The 19,039-nt window shown below is 39.0% G+C and overlaps 1 protein-coding gene across 1 annotated transcript; it reads right to left on the reverse strand.

Annotated features, from left to right (window-relative positions):
• Positions 1 to 186: 186 nt before the first annotated feature.
• pth3r (parathyroid hormone 3 receptor) lies at positions 187 to 16,894 on the reverse strand. Its single transcript, XM_034214632.1, is given in 15 exon segments — positions 187 to 2,155; positions 6,550 to 6,591; positions 6,999 to 7,140; positions 7,260 to 7,354; positions 7,462 to 7,528; positions 7,619 to 7,679; positions 7,768 to 7,860; positions 7,863 to 7,882; positions 7,884 to 7,921; positions 8,085 to 8,232; positions 9,350 to 9,444; positions 9,818 to 9,942; positions 10,071 to 10,181; positions 11,130 to 11,235; positions 16,380 to 16,894. Coding segments are annotated over 15 exon segments (1,671 nt in total). The 5' UTR covers positions 16,446 to 16,894; the 3' UTR covers positions 187 to 1,693.
• Between the last annotated feature and the right edge of the window lie 2,145 nt (positions 16,895 to 19,039).

The raw sequence follows: 19,039 nt of genomic DNA on the forward strand, positions 1-19,039 counted from the left end.
CTGGCCTGGGAAATCCAACACAGGAAAGATTTGAAGAGGGAGAAATATCACCAAAAAGTCTTCCTGTGTAAACATCCAGGTCCTGCCTTTGACTTTTCTTCATTCCCTACAGATTCTTCATTATCCTCACAGATTATCGAACTCTGTTGACATCATTTAAAAGGATATAAATACACGTTCAGTCCATTTACAGTGAGATGTTCTTAAAAAGATTTACAACAAGTCTTGCATACAATCCTGATTTTGTACTCTGTAATGAGAAAAGGCCTTCAGTGTCATTTTCTAAAATGTGTTTGTGTTTCTATGCTCATATTTTATGTGATGGTAGTTTGATCCTACCTACAAAAAAAAATGACCTAAGACCGTTGCTAAGCAAAAAACAAGTTCATCAATCAATCATTATAGCCCAATATCACAAATGTTACATTTGTCTCAGTGGTCTTCACAGTTTGTACAGAATATAAGTATGACAATACGACCATCTGTCCTTAGACCCTCACATCGTACAAGGAAAAACTTCCAAAGAAACCTCACAATTTAAAGGGGAAAATGGGAGAAACCTCAGGGACGGACAGACGTGCAATAGATGCTGTGTGTAAATTGAAAAAGATAATACATTTTCAACATAGGTAGTCCAAATGTTTGGAAATGCATGTGTGTATAATAAGAAGATGAACCCAGGAGGGAGCCATCAGGGAAGTAGTATGATGAGTCAGGCAGGACCACAGTGACAGGTTCAGTCACGACTCAAAATCCAGGACTCAGGATCCAGGACTCAGGATCCAGGACTCAGGATCCAGGACCCAGGATCCAGGACCACAGCAACAGGATCAGCCACGACTCCCGGCTCCCATTGTACTTTTAGAGACTCTATGAACAACCAACAACCCTGCATTCTTGGAACGCAATGCCCTAGTAGGACAGTAGGGTATAATGAGTTAGGTAAGATGGCGCCTGCCCATTAAGGGCTTTGTAGGCGAGAAGAAGAATTTTAAATTCTATCCTGTGTTCTATAGGGAGCCAGTGTAAGGCAGCCAGAACAGGAGTAATGTGGTCCCTTTTCCTAACTCTGGTTAGTACACGAGCTGCAGCATTTTGAATCAGCTGAAGCGACTTTACTGGGCTGAGTACAATAACTTCAGTTTTGGCCGTGTTTAACATAAAACATGTTATGGTCATCCATGTTTTTAGTCCTTGAGGCAGCATTGAATTGTATTTAGATGATTGGTTTCATCAGGCTTGATGGATAAATAAATATAGTTGAGTATCATCCTCATAACAATGAAAATGTACAGAGTTCCTTATAATAAGCTCTGCTCAGTTTTTGATAAATTCACAAAATCTCCATGAGCAAACAGCTGTCATGGAATTGTAGTCGTCCATTTTTCTGAGCCCTTCAAGAACTCCATGTTCAAAGTTTTGCCAGTCCATACTGAAGCAACACAGGTAAAAATCCGATTTACCCGAAGTATTCCCCTCTCTTTCCCCCACTTGCCTTTCTACCTTTAGTTGTATAAATAAATGACGAACAAAAAAGTTGAGAGACTTAAAGTTTTTTCCTGACCTTGACAAAACAATCCCAACACAAGTAAACCCTAAAAATGTCATGTAGGTCCTCAGTCTTACAAAACAACAAAGAGGTTTGTAGAAATGACTTCTTCGTTTATGCTCATCTCTCAAATACTGAAAACATTCACAGGATGGTCTCCAGCTCTTTCAGAGATAAGCTGCTGTCTGGATCTTCTGCTCCTGGGTTTTGTGCCTCAGGTGCTCCATGAGTTTTGCTGTCACGATTTTCCTTGCTGGCTCTGGTGTGCCTGGAAAAAACCCCCGTCTCCGTCCCGGCTGGTTTCCTCACTGGCAGCTCCTGCTGGGGGCCGGGGGTCTCAGCATCACCGGGCACGTATCCAGGCAGGCTGCTCTGCGGGTGGAGGGAGCCGTGGCGTGGCGGCCTGACCCCTGCCCCGCCGCCCGAGGCTCCTCCTGAGGACAGAGCCCGGGGGTTGGCAGCAGACAGACTGACGCTGTGTGTGGTGGTGTGAGACATCATGCCGCCATAGTAACAGCTGCCTCCGCTGCTGGTCATCTTGGCTTTCTGCTTGAGGTCCAGAGCGAGGCTGCGTCTTAACCACGCCTTCTTTACCTCTGCCTGCACCTGAGAACAGAAGGAGGGAGACAGACAGAAAGTTATATCAGGGTTGCCAACTCTCACGCATCTGGCGTGTGACACATGCTTTCACTCTCAATCTCACGCTCTCACGCTGCCCAAACTATTCTAACGCCAAAAACAAGAATACCGAAGACTAGAAACGGTTTTGAAAACTTTTGTCAGGTAGTGATCGTCTTCTCAAAATTATCTTTGATAATGTCTTCTGGCCAATCAGAATCAAGATAACGGCGTGGTGTTGTTCCAGGAAGTCCCAACGGAGAATACTTTTGTTGTAGTACATCTCTATACATCGATACAACATTACGTGTTGATAGAAATCAACACGTAATGAAATAAGACCCCACGGTTTGATGATTGATAGGTGTGTGGGCTGTCTTTCATTTTGACACACAGAACAATGGGGGCTATCCACCCTTATCCACAATGTAAAGTAATTCACACAGCCTCTTCTCTCTGTGAGGAGCAGCAGGTTCAGCTTTCAAAGTAACAAAAAACTAAAATGGAATTAATTGTTTTAATATGTCGTGTAGTAATAGATTTATTTATTTTTCTTCTCAAGAGAGTACCAGAATGTGTATTTTATGTTAGTAGCCTATTTCAAAACTAAAACTAAAAAAATCTCCTGGGGGAGAATCCACCCAGACCCCCCCCTGCAGGGGTTGGGTTTTCAGCATGTCAACTCTTTCACCTGTGGGGAAATTGCAGGATTGGCTCCATGTCGCCCTTTTTATTTACTACAAGACAAATGTGCCTTTTTATTTCATACAGTTCAATTTGGATTGAGACAGGGAAATAATCTAAACCTCACGCGTGGCGTTTCACTGTCAAGGGGAGCGTGTATGTAATTACATTGCAAATACTGACATGAGCCCCACCACTGTATGGGTTATCCCATACACAAATACTCTCTCGCAACTGCCGACCCGTATTGCGCATGCGCAGATCTAAGAACCAGTAGAAATGATAAAAAAGTAAAAGTCTGCTGCTTATTGTTCTACTAGGCCAAAATAGAGTCAAAGAGTATATGAGAGTGAGAGTGTGTTAATTAATATATTTGGCAGTTTGGAGTAAGTCTGTAGATTTGTTTGTGTGTGTTTCATGTATTCTTTCACACACAGTGACGTCACGAGCTACCCACAATGCAACACGCGCCATATAAATATATATAAATGCGCCATTTTCCTGGAGGTGCTAATATCCTGGAAGTGCAAATATAAACAGCTAGCTAACTAGCCAGGCAGAGCGCAGTAGGTTTTTTTTCTGAATTAACGACCGAAGAAATCGCTGCATGTCTTCGGATTACATCTCTGGACTTGAGGGGTGTGCTTTAGGTCGTTACCAGCGTAAACTAGAGCTGTGTGGGTTGTTACAGACTGCCTGCAGATGTATGGAAAAACGACAGTGGCCTTCGTCGATTTTGGCAGCATCTACGTCTAATTTCTGGAAACACCAGGTGAATACCCCACTTGTCACAATAATATTATCATGCCATTGCATATATGTGGTATTTTAGAGTTGACTAGATATTGATTAAGGCAATAGACTATGATATTCAGTACAGGAAGCATAGCAACACCTAGACGGTGTACGGCTGCTTGCACCTCGCGTAAAACGGCGCAGACCGTAAGTACGGTGTCGCGCTCGGCCCAATACCCGTATGTGGGCTCTCACGATAATTAATTTTGTTGGATACATTTTCCCGGAAATTATTGCGATAAACGATAATATTGTCGGCACCGTTGTATGACCATTTTAGACCACTGACATAATGATAATATATAATAATAATTCAAGTACATCCTTTCAAACTGCTAGTCACATCCTCATGTAAATGGCAATTTATCGAGTTCATTTTTATTTATCGTGCGATACGTCAATTAATTGCTTATCGCGACAGGTACACAATAAAACAGTGGAAACAAACATGTGTTTGACTTTCAATAGTTAATGAAACTTTGTGCCCTTTATATTCTGTGTCCAATATTGTGTATTTGTACAGTGGCGACTGGTCATTAGGGGCAGGTGCAGGCACAGCCCCACCTAGTGTCAGCAGAAAGTATTAAAAATAATGATTACAACAAAATGCAAAAAATAAATTATAAAATATATTTTAAGATCATGTTTAATCATCTGATTCGTCTGTACATTGCTGTTTTAGTCTGTGTTCTTCTAATTAGTGTCTACAGTGTGTGCCTATTGAGCTGTTTAGAGCCATGTGGGACAAAACCCGATCCTGCCCCTCCCTCTCTCTGTCTAAGTCAGTGGTTCTCAAACTTTTTCGGTCAGGCCCCCCCTTTGGAGAAAAAAAAAAGTCGGGCCCCCCCAACACAAATAGTCAGGCTCAGTGGCGGCGCCAGAGATTTCTTTTGGGGGTGCTGTGGGGTAGCTTGACCTTTCATAGAGCGTGCTCAAACATTTAGGGTTTCCCATTAATGTACCGGGAGCTACAGTGGAATTTTCTACTGCAACACTCCCCACGCACATACACTATGTACCCGCGACTGTTACAATGAAGGCTCGATATCAAATCTCGGCATATAGGTGTAAGCAGGGGTAAAGTGCTATTTTTATAGGTGGTGTGTGGACTTCACATAGGGGGGTCCGGGGGCATGCTCCCCCGGGAAGATTTTTAAATATTGAAGTTGAAAGCATCAATCTGGTGCACTTTGAGAGCAAAATGAAGAGATCTATGGATACATCTCTCAACACCCAGATGAAACAGAATTGTAAACAGATTTACTATTTCTTTATGGATATTTTATAAATCACTCTTTTAAACTTTATTCTTGTTTTACTGTCATATAGTATTTCATAGCTGTTTTTAATTTATTCTCTTATTTTTTTATAACTATAATGATCATATAAACGTGTGCCTCAGAAATAATTGTTTACATTAATGGTGACCAAAACGTTTGAGACCCACTGAGATAACACTGATAGAGTCCTTTAGTTCACTGAGTCTCTCAGTCTGACAGGAGAGGACTCTCCTCCACTTTGTTGTTAAAAAAACTCCTTATATCCGTTAGCATAGCTCGCTAGCACCAGAAGCTAACATCAACGATCTCCGGTACCGGTGCGCTATCTCTCTCTCTCGCTCACGCACGCACACAAAATGGCTCGTTCCACACACACACACACACACACACAGAGCCGAGCTTTAATGAAACACAGAGACCCAGACGTAATAGTACTGTATCATATTATTTTCGAATCAATAATTTTTCAAAATATGATTTTTTTTTTATTTTTTTTTTTATAATCTTTTTTTTTTTTAATAACCATTTTTCCTCCTGGTCTCTCGCGCCCCCCCTGTCATGCCTCTGCGCCCCCCTGGGGGGGCGCGCCCCCCACTTTGAGAACCACTGGTCTAAGTGAACGGTGACTGTAAAAACTACACTGCGCATGCTCAGAATATTTTCCTATTTAATGTGTGTGGCAAAAAAATTATGACCATAGGGGCATAGTGCTGCCATCCCCACCATACGTCATCTCACATCATTCAGAGCTGATTGGCTGTACGTGTGCCGCGAAAAGTGTGGTGTGTGTGAAGAGGAGACGAGAGAGCTGCAGTGAGGCGTCCTAACACCCGGAAGTAAGCTACGCATGGCTTCCCTCGACAAAAAAGCAATGAGATTTCTCCATAGGACTTGTATGTGGGAAACGTAGCTGTTAGATACATGCACGTTTTGTTCAGCCGGATAATATCCACATGTCTACCCTACTTTTATAATTTTCGAATCATAAATCTATTGATTAGATTAGATTTATGATAGACTTTTGAAACTACAAGAACATAAGGAGGACTTTTACAAAAAAGTAATAGAGATTTTTGTCCAGAAGGATAGGCAAATGGACTTAATCTTCAAGTCAAGGTAAGACTGCAATTTTATTGAAAATGGGATCTTACTAAGAGAGAACAATTCAATATTTAAATGAGAAAATTACATTTTTTGGGTATCCTTTTGTTGAACTGTCTGTTTAAAATTAATTGAAGCATCAGACAAAAAAAGCTTTTGAAAATAATATTATATTTTGATTTAGGTCAAAATATAATATTTGTAAACCTGAAGAGTCAGTGCCAGTGCCTCACCAGCCATGAACCTCACTGCAGAAGCTATAGACATCTAAGTTTTTTGTGCCCCACCACTTTTGTACATATAAAAACGCCACTGTATTTGTATATATTGTATATATATCCTATATATATATGCTAAGGTCCCGCTGCTGACACGATAGCAGTCATTTCGTGCGCATTATGTAATTAAACCCATGATATCAAAATCTCACTCCAGCCAGGTACCCAAAGTTGGCAACCCTGTTATATTTGTTTCATTTATTATTAGAGTACATCTGCTTTTCAAAAGTAACTAATTCATTACCTCTCCATTGCAGAAGCAGTAGATGAATGCCACAAAAAAGCCCTGAAAAAAACGTGATTTAGTTAATAAACAAAACATCATGGCACAGTCTTTATGCTAAGCTAACAGCTGCTGGCTGAAACGCAATGTTTACCACACAGACCATGTGTGGTATATATATTTTAGTTGGCAAAAAGCAAATAAGTGTATTGTTTAAAATGTAATAACACACACTTGAAATGTGTTAAAAATAACTAAATATAAATCATTGAAAGATTTTTTTTTCACGAGTTCAGGTTATCAGAAATGTTGCCTCATAGTACAACCCTGAGATAATATTTCTGGATTTAACACTCTTAACGCTTTTTTAAAGCATTTCAATAGAAGTTATAATCATAGTCATAATAGACACTTGAATTAAACATGAAATCACAGCATTCTATGCAGAGTTTATAATTGTGTTTTCTGACCTGAGATGAATTGAAGAACATCTCGTAATGCATTTGAACCTGCCACAGCAGCCCTGTGACCTCAGTGTAGGGGAGAGCCATGAACACCATGTAGTGAACTCCAAACAACGGCATGAGGACTAATGTGGACTTCAGCAGCTTCCTGAAGATAAACAGCACAACATTCATGTCGTTTTTTTAACATTTGTAAAAACTATAGTGTAGAATGATGGATGTCTATTAAACATTTTCAGTGGAATTTCAAAGTAAAATAAATATTACCGATACTGCTGCCGAGGGTCCAATTTACCAGTGTTTGTTTCCCACAGTTTAGAGGCCAGTACACGTATTATATTAACAAAGAGGAGGAAATTCACCTGTATGGACAGAGGTGTACAGTAAGGCCGCAGTTAGAATCAACCCAAGTGTAAAAGGTATTTACCGTAGGCTATATACAATAGTCTGAAAAAGTATTTTTTCTTACAACAATAGCTGCCAGAATGGGAACTTGATAGATCCACTTCAGGTTCCCTGCACTGATGTCCCAACATCTGAAAGCAAAAAGAGAAAAAAGGAAACGTGAGGAATTATGACACAGCTTTGTGGTAATATAAGACACTGAAAAGCATCACAAGACTCACTGTGTGTCCGCCAGCGATGCTCGAGCACTGACCCAGACAGACACGAACACAGCTGGAACACCTGGGAGGAGCGGAGAGAGATATTAGGATAATGTGAGTTTGTTTAATCCACTGTAAGACAGCAGAGTATCTGGTCTGATGCAGCTCACCCCAGCCGATGATGGTGAGGGCCCACAGGTAGTTCTTGTCAGAGAGGAAGGCCATGAAGATGAGGCTATGAAGATACAACCCCTCCACCAGGATCCAGTAATGATTGGTCGCCAGGAAATAAAGAAAGAGAGTGACGGCCGCTTTACAGCCGGCCTGAGGACACAAAGAAGAAGGAAACATCAACATGCCATCAAATGTTGACATGAAAAGTCCATTAGCTCTGTTTATAATAAAGGAATAGTTTGACGGTATGCTGTCAGCACAGTTATGGTGTTAACAGAATAAATGGTTATAAATATTAAAACACATTGTTCACCATAGGGGGCTTCAATGCATTGAAGTCATCCTCTCTATCTTCAGATATGGAGTAGAGCACGGTGTCCTTCACGAAAATGCTGACTGCACGACTTATGAAGGAGGTGAAGAGGTGAATGTGGATGTAATTGCGTGTGCAGTGGAGCCGCCTGTAGGGTTAAAGACACATATTTTGACTTGTGTTTTATTGATGATGTAGACCAGTGGTTCCCAAACGGTGTGCCACGGCACACTGGTGTGCCGTGAGGCAAGTCCGGGTGTGCCGTGGGATTTTGTGACAACCATACGTTATTATTGCAATTTCCAACTACACAAAAATAATAATTTTTTTATTTACTATATTAGTACTTTGTAGGTTTATATGTACGTAATCTGCGCGACTTGCGCGTCCACATCTCCACGTGCAGTGCTGCATAAACATGGCTGAGTCAGCGATAACTTTCGAGGGGTGGAGGTATGCCCATTATTTTGAGTTCGTCCGAAGAATAGACAGGAATGTGACGGTGAGGTGCAAACTGTGTCCAGGCCAGAAGCTGTTATCCACTGCTGGAAACACCACGTCAAACCTCAACAAGCACCTGCAAAGAACACATGCTTTTTTGTTTATATCACGTAGTTTGTTCTTCTTCTCTGTCTTCCGGTTGTTGCCTGTTTTGAATGACAAATACACACTACCGCCGCCTGCTGGTAAGGAAAGTTATTGCCACTCACGCATGCACAGTTCGTACGTGCTCGGCGAGTAAAGTAACGAGTTTGTAAGTCGGCAAAAATATTTACAATAGCACATGTTTCAATGCTGATTGCTGAAATGTTACATTTATAATTTGTAGTTCAGGACCATGGACAATGCAGCTTCCTTGCATTGACAGTTCTCTGTGCTGAATTTCTGCTGAGTTTCCTTTGCCTCATTTTTTATTTTGTGACCTGTCTGGTTTAAATGAGTGTGTTGCTGCTTTGATGAAGCCTAATTTGATAAAGTTTCAAATTAATTTCTGAAATATTTCGTTAATAAATATTTCATGAGTAATATAGTTGTCTTTGTCACATTTTATTTGGCATTAGTAAATAATTATGCATATTTACAGATATTTTACATGATATGAGTGATAACACGTGTTATAAGGGCTATTTTGCACAATAGGTGTGCCTTGAGATTTGTACTTGTCCTTTGGTGTGCCTTGGGCACAAAAAGTTTGGGAACCACTGATGTAGACAATAGACTGTGAATACCGATGCTTTTTGAAGAGATGTGTTAATGTTTCTCACTTGAAATAGCAGAGGATGGAGACGGCTACCAACAGCGATGCTAGAGAAATGGAATATCCGACAGTGTACATGAGGTGGAGTCTCTCAAACACCTTCTGAAGCAAAACAAAAACATGGTTAATAGTGCGCAACAGACACCAAGTATGTCTAGGTGCTGAGGTATTACTAATTTACGAGGCTTTATACTGTTATTCTACTTTACAGCATCTCAACAGCAAATACGGTACTTTTTACTGTGCATTTATCAGCTTTAGTCAACTTGAGATTCCAGTTTACCATTGCGTCTGTGTCCAGTAAAAACCATGTATTCCAGATGTGTTTAGATTTTGAATATAGTATTTGCACAGTTTGGTACTACGGATCTGAATACACTGTTAAACAGCAGTATTCTGCAACACTAAAGATTTCAAAATCCGTCAAAATCCATAGACAAACACTCTTTGTATGTAGACAAACACACGTGCGTACCTCCTCTTGAATCCTGTGGTTGGAGGTCAGGTATGTGGTGCACTCGGAGTAGTTAGCCCAAGTGCGGTTGATACTGGCAACCTGCTCCCAGTTTCCTGACGCGTCACACTGTCTGTAAGCTCGTCCTGCATGGGTCACAGGAGTGCAAAACATTAGCAATAGTGTAATTTTTCATTTGAATAACGTTTATTTCCTCCTTGTTAATCTGCTCTATCATTATTCCTGCGTGTTAGCGTCTCCTGAGCTGACCCACCTCTGTGGTTGAAGTCGTAGATGTACTCTGGACACAGCACTGACACCAGCTGACCCGCCCTGCTCCGCGGCCAGCAGATGATCCCATCCCACTCGGGGACACAGTCACCTTCTTCACAAATAAAGGAACACAGCTGTTAGACAGGTAAAGATAAAGTTTGAGCTTTCCTTCATATTCAATGAGTATGTATTTGATCCATTGACGTGTAAGCAGCATTTAATTTTAATTACTAGACAAATATAGCTGCATTTGACCACTTTAGATACTGTACTGCAGTTCAATCTGTATAAAAGCATCATGACTAGTGCACTCTTCTGGTGTTGTCATGTTTTGGGTGAAAACTTTAATCAGAAATATTAAAAAGGAGCTGTTAGTTAAATGTTGTTTCTCTGACATGGAGTTGAAGAAACAAGTAGCATTACATGGAAATACTCCATTAAAGTATCTCAAAAAAGGTTTGAATGGTTATGATTGAAGAAAATATCACGTGTTATGGTTTCCTAAAATATATACTGTCAAATCTTTTATTGTTATAGTTTTATATTGGAGGATTTTGTATGATATCTGTGGATCTGATGTTTGCTGCGCCTCGCTTGGACATTACTTTTCTTCAGACTGTGGGCTCCATCTTCCTCTCCAAATAGATCATTCAAACAATTCATCAGTAGCATGAATGAAAAATGACCTGCTTTTGTCTGCACCCAAATTCATCTCTGTAATCACAGAGATACTGCTCAGCAGGATATTGGATGGGTGCCATATCTGATCCAAAATAAATAATTGATGTAATAAATACAGTTTCTGATTACATATTTGAACATGCACTCCCTGACCTCTTCTGTTTTCATAGAAACAATTGGTATGCTATGAAATAAATATTTTAAAAGATAACAAAACTATTTGAATTTAATTGGCAAACTCAACATATAAATGTTTAAGTAATGTTATGGAAAGGTTTACATTTTATTCATATAGTCTTTTTAATGACAGGATAACTACATTGAGCACTGTCCTGTCCCTAATTTAAATGGATACAATTATCCAAAAAAGCACGCTAACCTTTAACCAGGGCCAACTGTGCCTGGATGTTCCTCTCACATCGGGCGTGAGCACCAATCAGAACGTAGATCTGCTCATCTCGGGTGATGACATCATCAGAGTCGATCTGTAGAGAAAGATGCAATAAAGTTATTGAAGTGACAGGGAACATGTTAGTTAAGTACAAGTTTGAGGTAATTTAATTGAGCATTTCCATTTGCTGCTACATTATATTTGTACGCCACTACAGTATATAACCAACAAATAACTTATCTATAATTAGTGTGAATGCTGTGCAACAGCCACAAACCATTCAAATATCAAACTATTCAGCCTTTTCAGCACATGATGGGAAACTTTCAACTTTTTCAAAATATATTATACTTTTTGAAATATTCATCTTTTTAAACAATTTTTTTAACATGCGTAACTCAATGGGAGGAACCTTCAAATCCTCTTTTACCTACACCTTGTGCTACTCCTTCCACATACTTTCAGCTACAGAAACCATTCAAATATTAAAATGTTCAGCTCCTTCAGGACATGGCTTTTCTTGTTTTTTACCTTTATACTTTTTGAGATATTTAACTTAGTTTGGAGCTTGGTAAAGAGGCCTTCTTCAGATTTTAACGTGTGTATTGCGCAGCTCGTTAAAGGCTAGAGGGCGTGATGTCACAGCTAGAGTGGAGGAGAGCTTGAAATTCGCCTTACATTTTTTTTTTTTTAAAACTGCCATAATTCCCAAACCCTACACTCCTGGGACATCATTTCTTGTGAAAAAAGTAGGAAAACCTCTCTAAAAATTAAGAAAAAAAAATCAAACAAAATGCCTCCTGAGGGCATGAAGTGACAAAAACGTTCAGCATGTCTCCATTAGGGCCCATTGTAAATCAAGCCTGATCTGTCCTCAGAGCAGCAGCTGCACACCTTTAGTAAATCTGCCAAAAATGCCACATTATGGACCCGAAAGTACACAAAAAGCAGATTCAGACGCTCGTCAGGGTCCTGACATCCTCCACGCGTTGACATTTTACGAAAGCAGCTACCGTTTTTAAACTATAGTTAGAAATGTTAGAGGTTTATTTCTCATTCAGAACAATGGAAAGGCTCTCCTTTCACAGCACATCTCCTTGGAAACCACTGATCTCTGGGCTCACGTACACAGGTGATTGATAACGCCGTCACCATGGTAACCTTTGATCTCTGGGCTCACACAAAGGTGTTATGATTAGGTGCTCAGCACAGAAACAAACACTGACAAACAGACTGGAGTTTAAAGACTGTCTCAGCCTATTATTTTCTGTCTGATGGAGACTTCATACTGACTTCAACACGTTCCACATATTTTATACATTATTGGTGACGTATGGTTTTAGTTCAAAAGTGTGCAGTTAAAATATTCTGTCTGGTTTTTACTTTGTTTTCTCTTCTTAATACACATTCATTCACTACTACTTACATTTAATATCTAACTCCTTCAGCCTACTTTCAGCTACAGAAACCATTAAACTATTAACTTATTCAGCTATTTCAGGACATTGAGGCTATACATGTTGTTGTTTATACCTTTTTTAAACCCTTTCTTTTAAATATTAAGCTTCTTCACTATTTTTCCTACTCTTCCAGTTAACATTTCACTTTCAAGTTTCTATAACAATTTTGATTCAAATAATTTCACTTTTCTGCATTTCTCCGCTAAGTTCAGCAACACACTTACTTGGTTTTTGTAGCTAAAAGCAGCTACAGAGACCATTCAACTAATAACATATTTAGCTTTTTCTGAATTTTCAGCTAAATTCAGCCACAAATGTACACAGTTTACAGCATTCACACGCATTTTCTGCAGGAAATGCATTTTCTAGTTAGAGGTTAGGATTAACTTTATTGATCCCTTGGTGGAAATAACTAATTACCCAGCAGAATATAGTCAAAAATCCTCAGTCAAAATAATGCATCTATGATTTTTATCCAATTTGTATCCAATAGCATATTAGATATTAATCGGAAGTGGGTTGGTGTGCAGAATTAATATAATATTATAGAATATTCTGACACTCATACTTTCATACTTTTACTCAAATAAAATGTTGGATATTGGACTTGAACAGAGTACTTCTACACTATGGTATGATGAGTACTTTTACTTTATTAACATAGGTTTTATATATATATATATATATATATATATATATAGTTCTTCTTTCACTACTGCCTGCTTACATACTTTTACTTAGGTAACGATTTAAATGCAGGATTTTCCCAGTGTGACATTTGTACCTTACTCAAATAAAGCATCGGAAAACCCACTGAAGTCCCTCTGAAGTATTTTCCCAGCTGCAGGGCGATGTGTCAGCCGCAGAACCTCCAGAGGATCTAATGTGCTGCCTCCAGGTGTTGTGAAATAGTTTTGTGAGGGTGCGGTATGTCGTGATCCCTCGCAAACTGCTTTTTTTTCAGTGGAGGGGCGGCCGCTCGCCACATGGGGGTCTTTACCTCGAGACCTCGGCCATGCCGGTGAGAGCTGCTCCACACAAGCAGCTCTGTGTTGGCGGCTACATTTCACAACAGAGCAGCAAAACTAGCAACTACAGAAATCACATGAGAATCCTTTGACCGACAGAAGAGGGCGGTGAGAGAAGCGATTAGGCAGAGAGATTCAAAGAAAGAGACTTGGCAAAAGTTGGAAAGAGGTAGAATAGTTAAGTTGCATGAATAGAAGCATCTCATAACGTAATATATAAACGTTATCCATCATGAGGGCTGTTTTTCAGAAGACTGAGCACTTTCATTTTGATACTTTCAACTTTAGGCTCAATACAAAGGAGCCAATGGACAGGCAGCAGGAATGACACAAACAATATATTAAATCTTAAATTCACATTCAGTGTGAATGCACCATCAGTTTTTCAAGGTTTAGCAAAAATGCACATAAGAAGTGAGCATTTGACTTGATAAATGAGACTTGGGTCTTGGGTGATACATCACAATCAGAGTTGATTTACTTAAAGGTGACCGATCATGCAAAATGCACTTTTGTACGTTTTTCATACATGAATATGTGTCCCCGGTGTTCTAGGGAACTCACCAAGTGTCAGAAAACACAACCCTCTCTATTTTCCTCCATACCCAAATCTCTTAAAAAGGGGCTGCAACGGATCTGATACAGACTGATCCAGATTTGAACACTTCTATGACGTCACAGAAGTGGCGCTACGGCTATTGGGCCAACTCCACCAATCAGGAGGAGACAGCCACGGACATTGCCGTTCGAAAGCGCTGGAGACGCTGTAGTACATATGCCAAGCCTGTAGATGGTGCTGTTCTCACAGAATCAGCCCATGAAAAGACGGTGTTAAATTGAACGAAATGAGGAATGGCTAAAATGCATGATCTGTTTGGGATTTTGAAAAATAAAAAGTATAAATATGCCTTATATAGGTATGGTCCTACACTATATTATTCAAATATAGCATGATAGGTCCACTTTAAATTCTTCAAGACAGTTTCAGTTTCCCGATATATCCATGCGAGAGAAAATACATTCTTGAGATTTGTGAGAAATGTATATTCAAATTATCATGTTGTGAATAGAATATTCCTTTAAATAGGATTCTAAATCTAGAAGTTGAATATACTTGTATTTATTATTTTCTGTAATTATTTAATCTTTTAAAGCCATAATCTCAAAGATTTGAATTCAGTCTGTCAAAACTCTATTTATCGCTGATGGTGTCTGTGGAAATAATCCTGGGAAAAATCACAAGGGGTGCACACTGTTTTGATTTATAGGAATTGAGATCCACCTGCAACTACCACTTATAAAGAAAAGATAGTGCAAATCTTTCAAATTGTAACTTTAAGCAAAGGAAACTGACTAACTGGAAACTTTTGTTCATGTTGATGGATATGTGATAACTAACATTCTTGGCATAAGCTTGGCAGTGAGCACTGTTTTCAGTATTGTATCACTCATTCCTTACAGTGATTTGTTTTGGGGGGGCGGACTTGAAGCCAAAGTCAATACAGAGAATTCAGATGAATCCACTTGTTGTTTTTGTACTGGACACACTCTGGCTGTGTTGGCAATCCCATTAAAACACTTGTCGATAATTTCTGCCCACAATTAGATATTGGAAGTTTTATGTTGAACAAAGACGGCCTCGACAAAATATCCCCATAAATTAAAACAAGCAAGTAAATACGGAGAAGTCGTTCCCCTTCGTTGCACAGGAGGGTTTTGTGCTGACGGACAGGGAGTGTTAGCAAAACAATCAGCTCTCCTTTGTGTCATAATTGAATTTGCTATCTCAGACCTCTGCTTCGGGCTGACTGAGCAGGAGGTTGTAATTCTGCCTGAGGTCGACACTCAGGATCGACCCGGCGAAGATAAAGAGATGGCGCTCAGAGGCGACGGTGGTCTGGGAGCTGCAGGGGGGGTCACGCTTCAGTAGGTGAAAGGTTAAAGGGGTCACCCGGATGGAGGTGAGGTAAAGCAGAACACAGGTGATTTGTTATTGTGGAGATTCTGCGCTTTAGTGTGAGTTACCTGTGCAATTCCCTAGTTGTTATCAGTCATTTCACTAATGTAGAGGCAACATATCCTACAATTATATTAGTTTTGTTGTTATTCCTATGGTATTAGTTAGGCATTTAGTTAAAGGGTCCATACTGCTAAAAAAAAAAACGATTCGCTATCCCCTCACTTGTTAAAAAAAGAAGAACCATTCTACTCTCTATGCTTAGTGTTGCTTGTGAATGGCTGGCACATTTTCTGAAGTACATAACGACCAAAGAGAGTCACAGATATATGACATTTTCTATATTTGGCCCAAAGTGCAGAAGTTTGTGAGGATTATTTCTGACTCAGTCATGTTATAGTGTAAGATATAAAGCTCCTGTGTGAAAAGCTTCAATGTAGAATATAAAAACGAATCCTTTGTTAAGACTGAGAATTGAATTGCTGCTTTGTTTCATTTAAGGAGGTGATTCCCAATACAAATAAGATCTAATGAAATAGGATCCAATAGAACTTTGTTGCACAAATCATAAATATAAAAAATAAAATGGGATTGCAAATGTTCGTGTTTTTTTTCGGAGACCAAAAGTAAATGCAAAGAAACTATTTGTCTCTCTATGCTTGGTCGATAAACTTAATCAAATAGAGGAAAGTAGATAAAAAAACAAAGAAAAGTTAAATAGTTCTGAAACCCATTCAATCAATTAAGTAATCAACAATGCAATCACCAATCAGGATAAGTAGATTAAACTCACCAGTGCCATCACTATCATGGCACTGTGGAAAAGAGCCAAGACACCGGTTCCTTTAGCAGGAGACATGACGTCTTTTTTCGACTCAAACTGGACGTTTGTTTGACATCAGATCATCTTATCCTCCTCACGTTGCATTGAAGGAACTCATATCCCAAAGTTAAGGTCTCTTCTTCTCTGGTATCCCATCGTTGCTCATGGTGTTCTTGTTTCTGCAGATTCTTCTTCTGGAGCTTTTTAGAAGTTCTCTTCTCTGCAGGCTTCTCCTCGAGGCTCGGTGGACATCACGTCTCAGGTTTGAGGGACAATGTAGAAGTGTGTAATGAGAGAAGAGAGACAGAGGGAAGCACTGTGGACTAAATCTCCTCCTTTTTCAGTTCTTTGGACGGCTGTCTATCAGACACAGGTTGGCTTTGATTGGCTGTGGCTTCCACCTCAGTTAACCCTTCGTGCTCATCGGCTCTGCTCCTCTGTCTCTGCTGTCTTGTTTGTAGATCTGTTTGTTTCTCTGTGGCTGTTTTTTTCCGCTTGTCTCCTTCCAGACAAAGTAAAAGGGGCGGAGCTATATACGTTTTCATTAGGCATGAAGATTTTAAGCAGTGGCAGTAATACAATATTTGCCTGTTTGCTGATTTAATCACAATTGATTACATATATCAATATTTTCTTAGAATACCCCCTAACGATGTTTTAACTCAAAAGAAAGCTATAACAATATTGTGGCATGAAAGTAATACTTTTTTCAAATATTTAGACACATTTTGTGCAATTTATATCTAGTAAATGTATGGAATTTCAACATATTTTAATGTAGTATTTCACAAGTGTAATTTTGTCTTTTTTTAATTGTTCTATTTTCTTGCCTTTGCTGTAAAGCTCTTTGAATTACTCTCCCTGTATGTTTAAGTAAAAAACTAATATTTCATTAATTTTCCTTAGAATATAAGCCTTCTCCTTAGAACTTAATTGTGACCATAACTTAAGTCTTATACTTTATCACCTAAATACACATTTTGGTCACACATATATTGGTCAGATCTCTAGTGCTCAAAAATGTTCTTTGATGTTTTTGTTTTTTTATCCTAGACAAGAATGGAGCACAGGCTTTTTATTATTATTATTATTATTATTATTATTATTATTATTATTATTATTATTATTATTATTATTATGTCCCTTTATCATGAATAGAAGCAGTATGATTTGATAAACGTTGGTCCCATGCCAAGAGTCCAACATTTATTTTCCAGTTCTCACGCTCGGACATTTTAGAAGGACAATGATACAGACCAGACTCACACTGCTTACTGTTTGTGCCAATTAACCTATCATCTCTAGAACTAACCTCGCTGATACTATCAGATATAATGAATACACAAATGATAAGGGAATCATAAATAATAATTTGGCTTATTTTTGGGATCAGTTGTGGTTTAACATGTGTGCTTATATATATAAATGTTCCCAATGTCAACCAGAAACACCCAGGGGCCCTCTAAGAGATTTTATGTTCCCATGGTTTACGAGTTTACATTTTTCTCATGCAGCACTCCTTACAATGACCCAGGAATATATACAACTATATTGGAGAATGTAAATGACAATAAACAGTATAAATATTTAGTATGCATGGTATTCATTAGATGAGGAACCAGCAACGTCTGTGAATATTTGACATGAACAAACATACTGATGTAACTAAGTACATCTACGCAAGTGCTGTACTTAATTTAATGTAAATGTCTGCTTTACCTGATTATTTCCTTTTATACTACTTCATTCTTCTAATCCTGTGGTTCCCAAACTTTTTGTGCCCAAGGCACACCAAAGGACAAGTAAAAATCTCAAGGCACACCTATTGTGCAAAATAGCCCTTATAACACGTGTTATCACTCATATCATGTAAAATATCTGTAAATGTGCATAATTATTTACTAATGCCAAATAAAATGTGACAAAGACAACTATATTACTCATGAAATATTTATTAACGAAATATTTCAGAAATTAATTTGAAACTGTATCAAATTAGGCTTCATCAAAGCAGCAACACACTCATTTAAACCAGACAGGTCACAAAATAAAAAATGAGGCAAAGGAAACTCAGCAGAAATTCAGCACAGAGAACTGTCAATGCAAGGAAGCTGCATTGTCCATGGTCCTGAACTACAAATTATAAATGTAACATTTCAGCAATCAGCATTGAAACATGTGCTATTGTAAATATTGTTGCCGACTTACAAATTAGTGAGATACATGTGCCTGTCGGGGCGCGCAGAATTTTTTAATCCTTGGTTGCACTGAGAAGAGGGCCACTCGCAAGTCCTGTTCAACAGAGAGCCGTGACCTCCTGTTGTTCTTCATGTAAATCAGAGTAGAGAACGCCAACTCCAGAGATGGGGTCGTTACTAAAAAATGTAATATATTACATATTGCTTTTTAAAAAGTAATATATTACACTACTTCGTTACTATCTACATACTGGTTACTTTACTCGCCGAGCACGTACGAACTGCGCATGCGTTAGTGGCAATAACTTTCCTTACCAGCAGGCGGCGGTAGTGTGTATTTGTCATTCAAAACAGGCAACAACCGGAAAACAGAGAAGAAGAACAGACTACGTGATATAAACAAACAACAAATAGATGCGTTAGCTTCACCTT

This window comes from Gymnodraco acuticeps, unplaced genomic scaffold (assembly GCF_902827175.1).
Source record: "Gymnodraco acuticeps unplaced genomic scaffold, fGymAcu1.1, whole genome shotgun sequence".
Lineage (NCBI taxonomy): Eukaryota > Metazoa > Chordata > Actinopteri > Perciformes > Bathydraconidae > Gymnodraco > Gymnodraco acuticeps.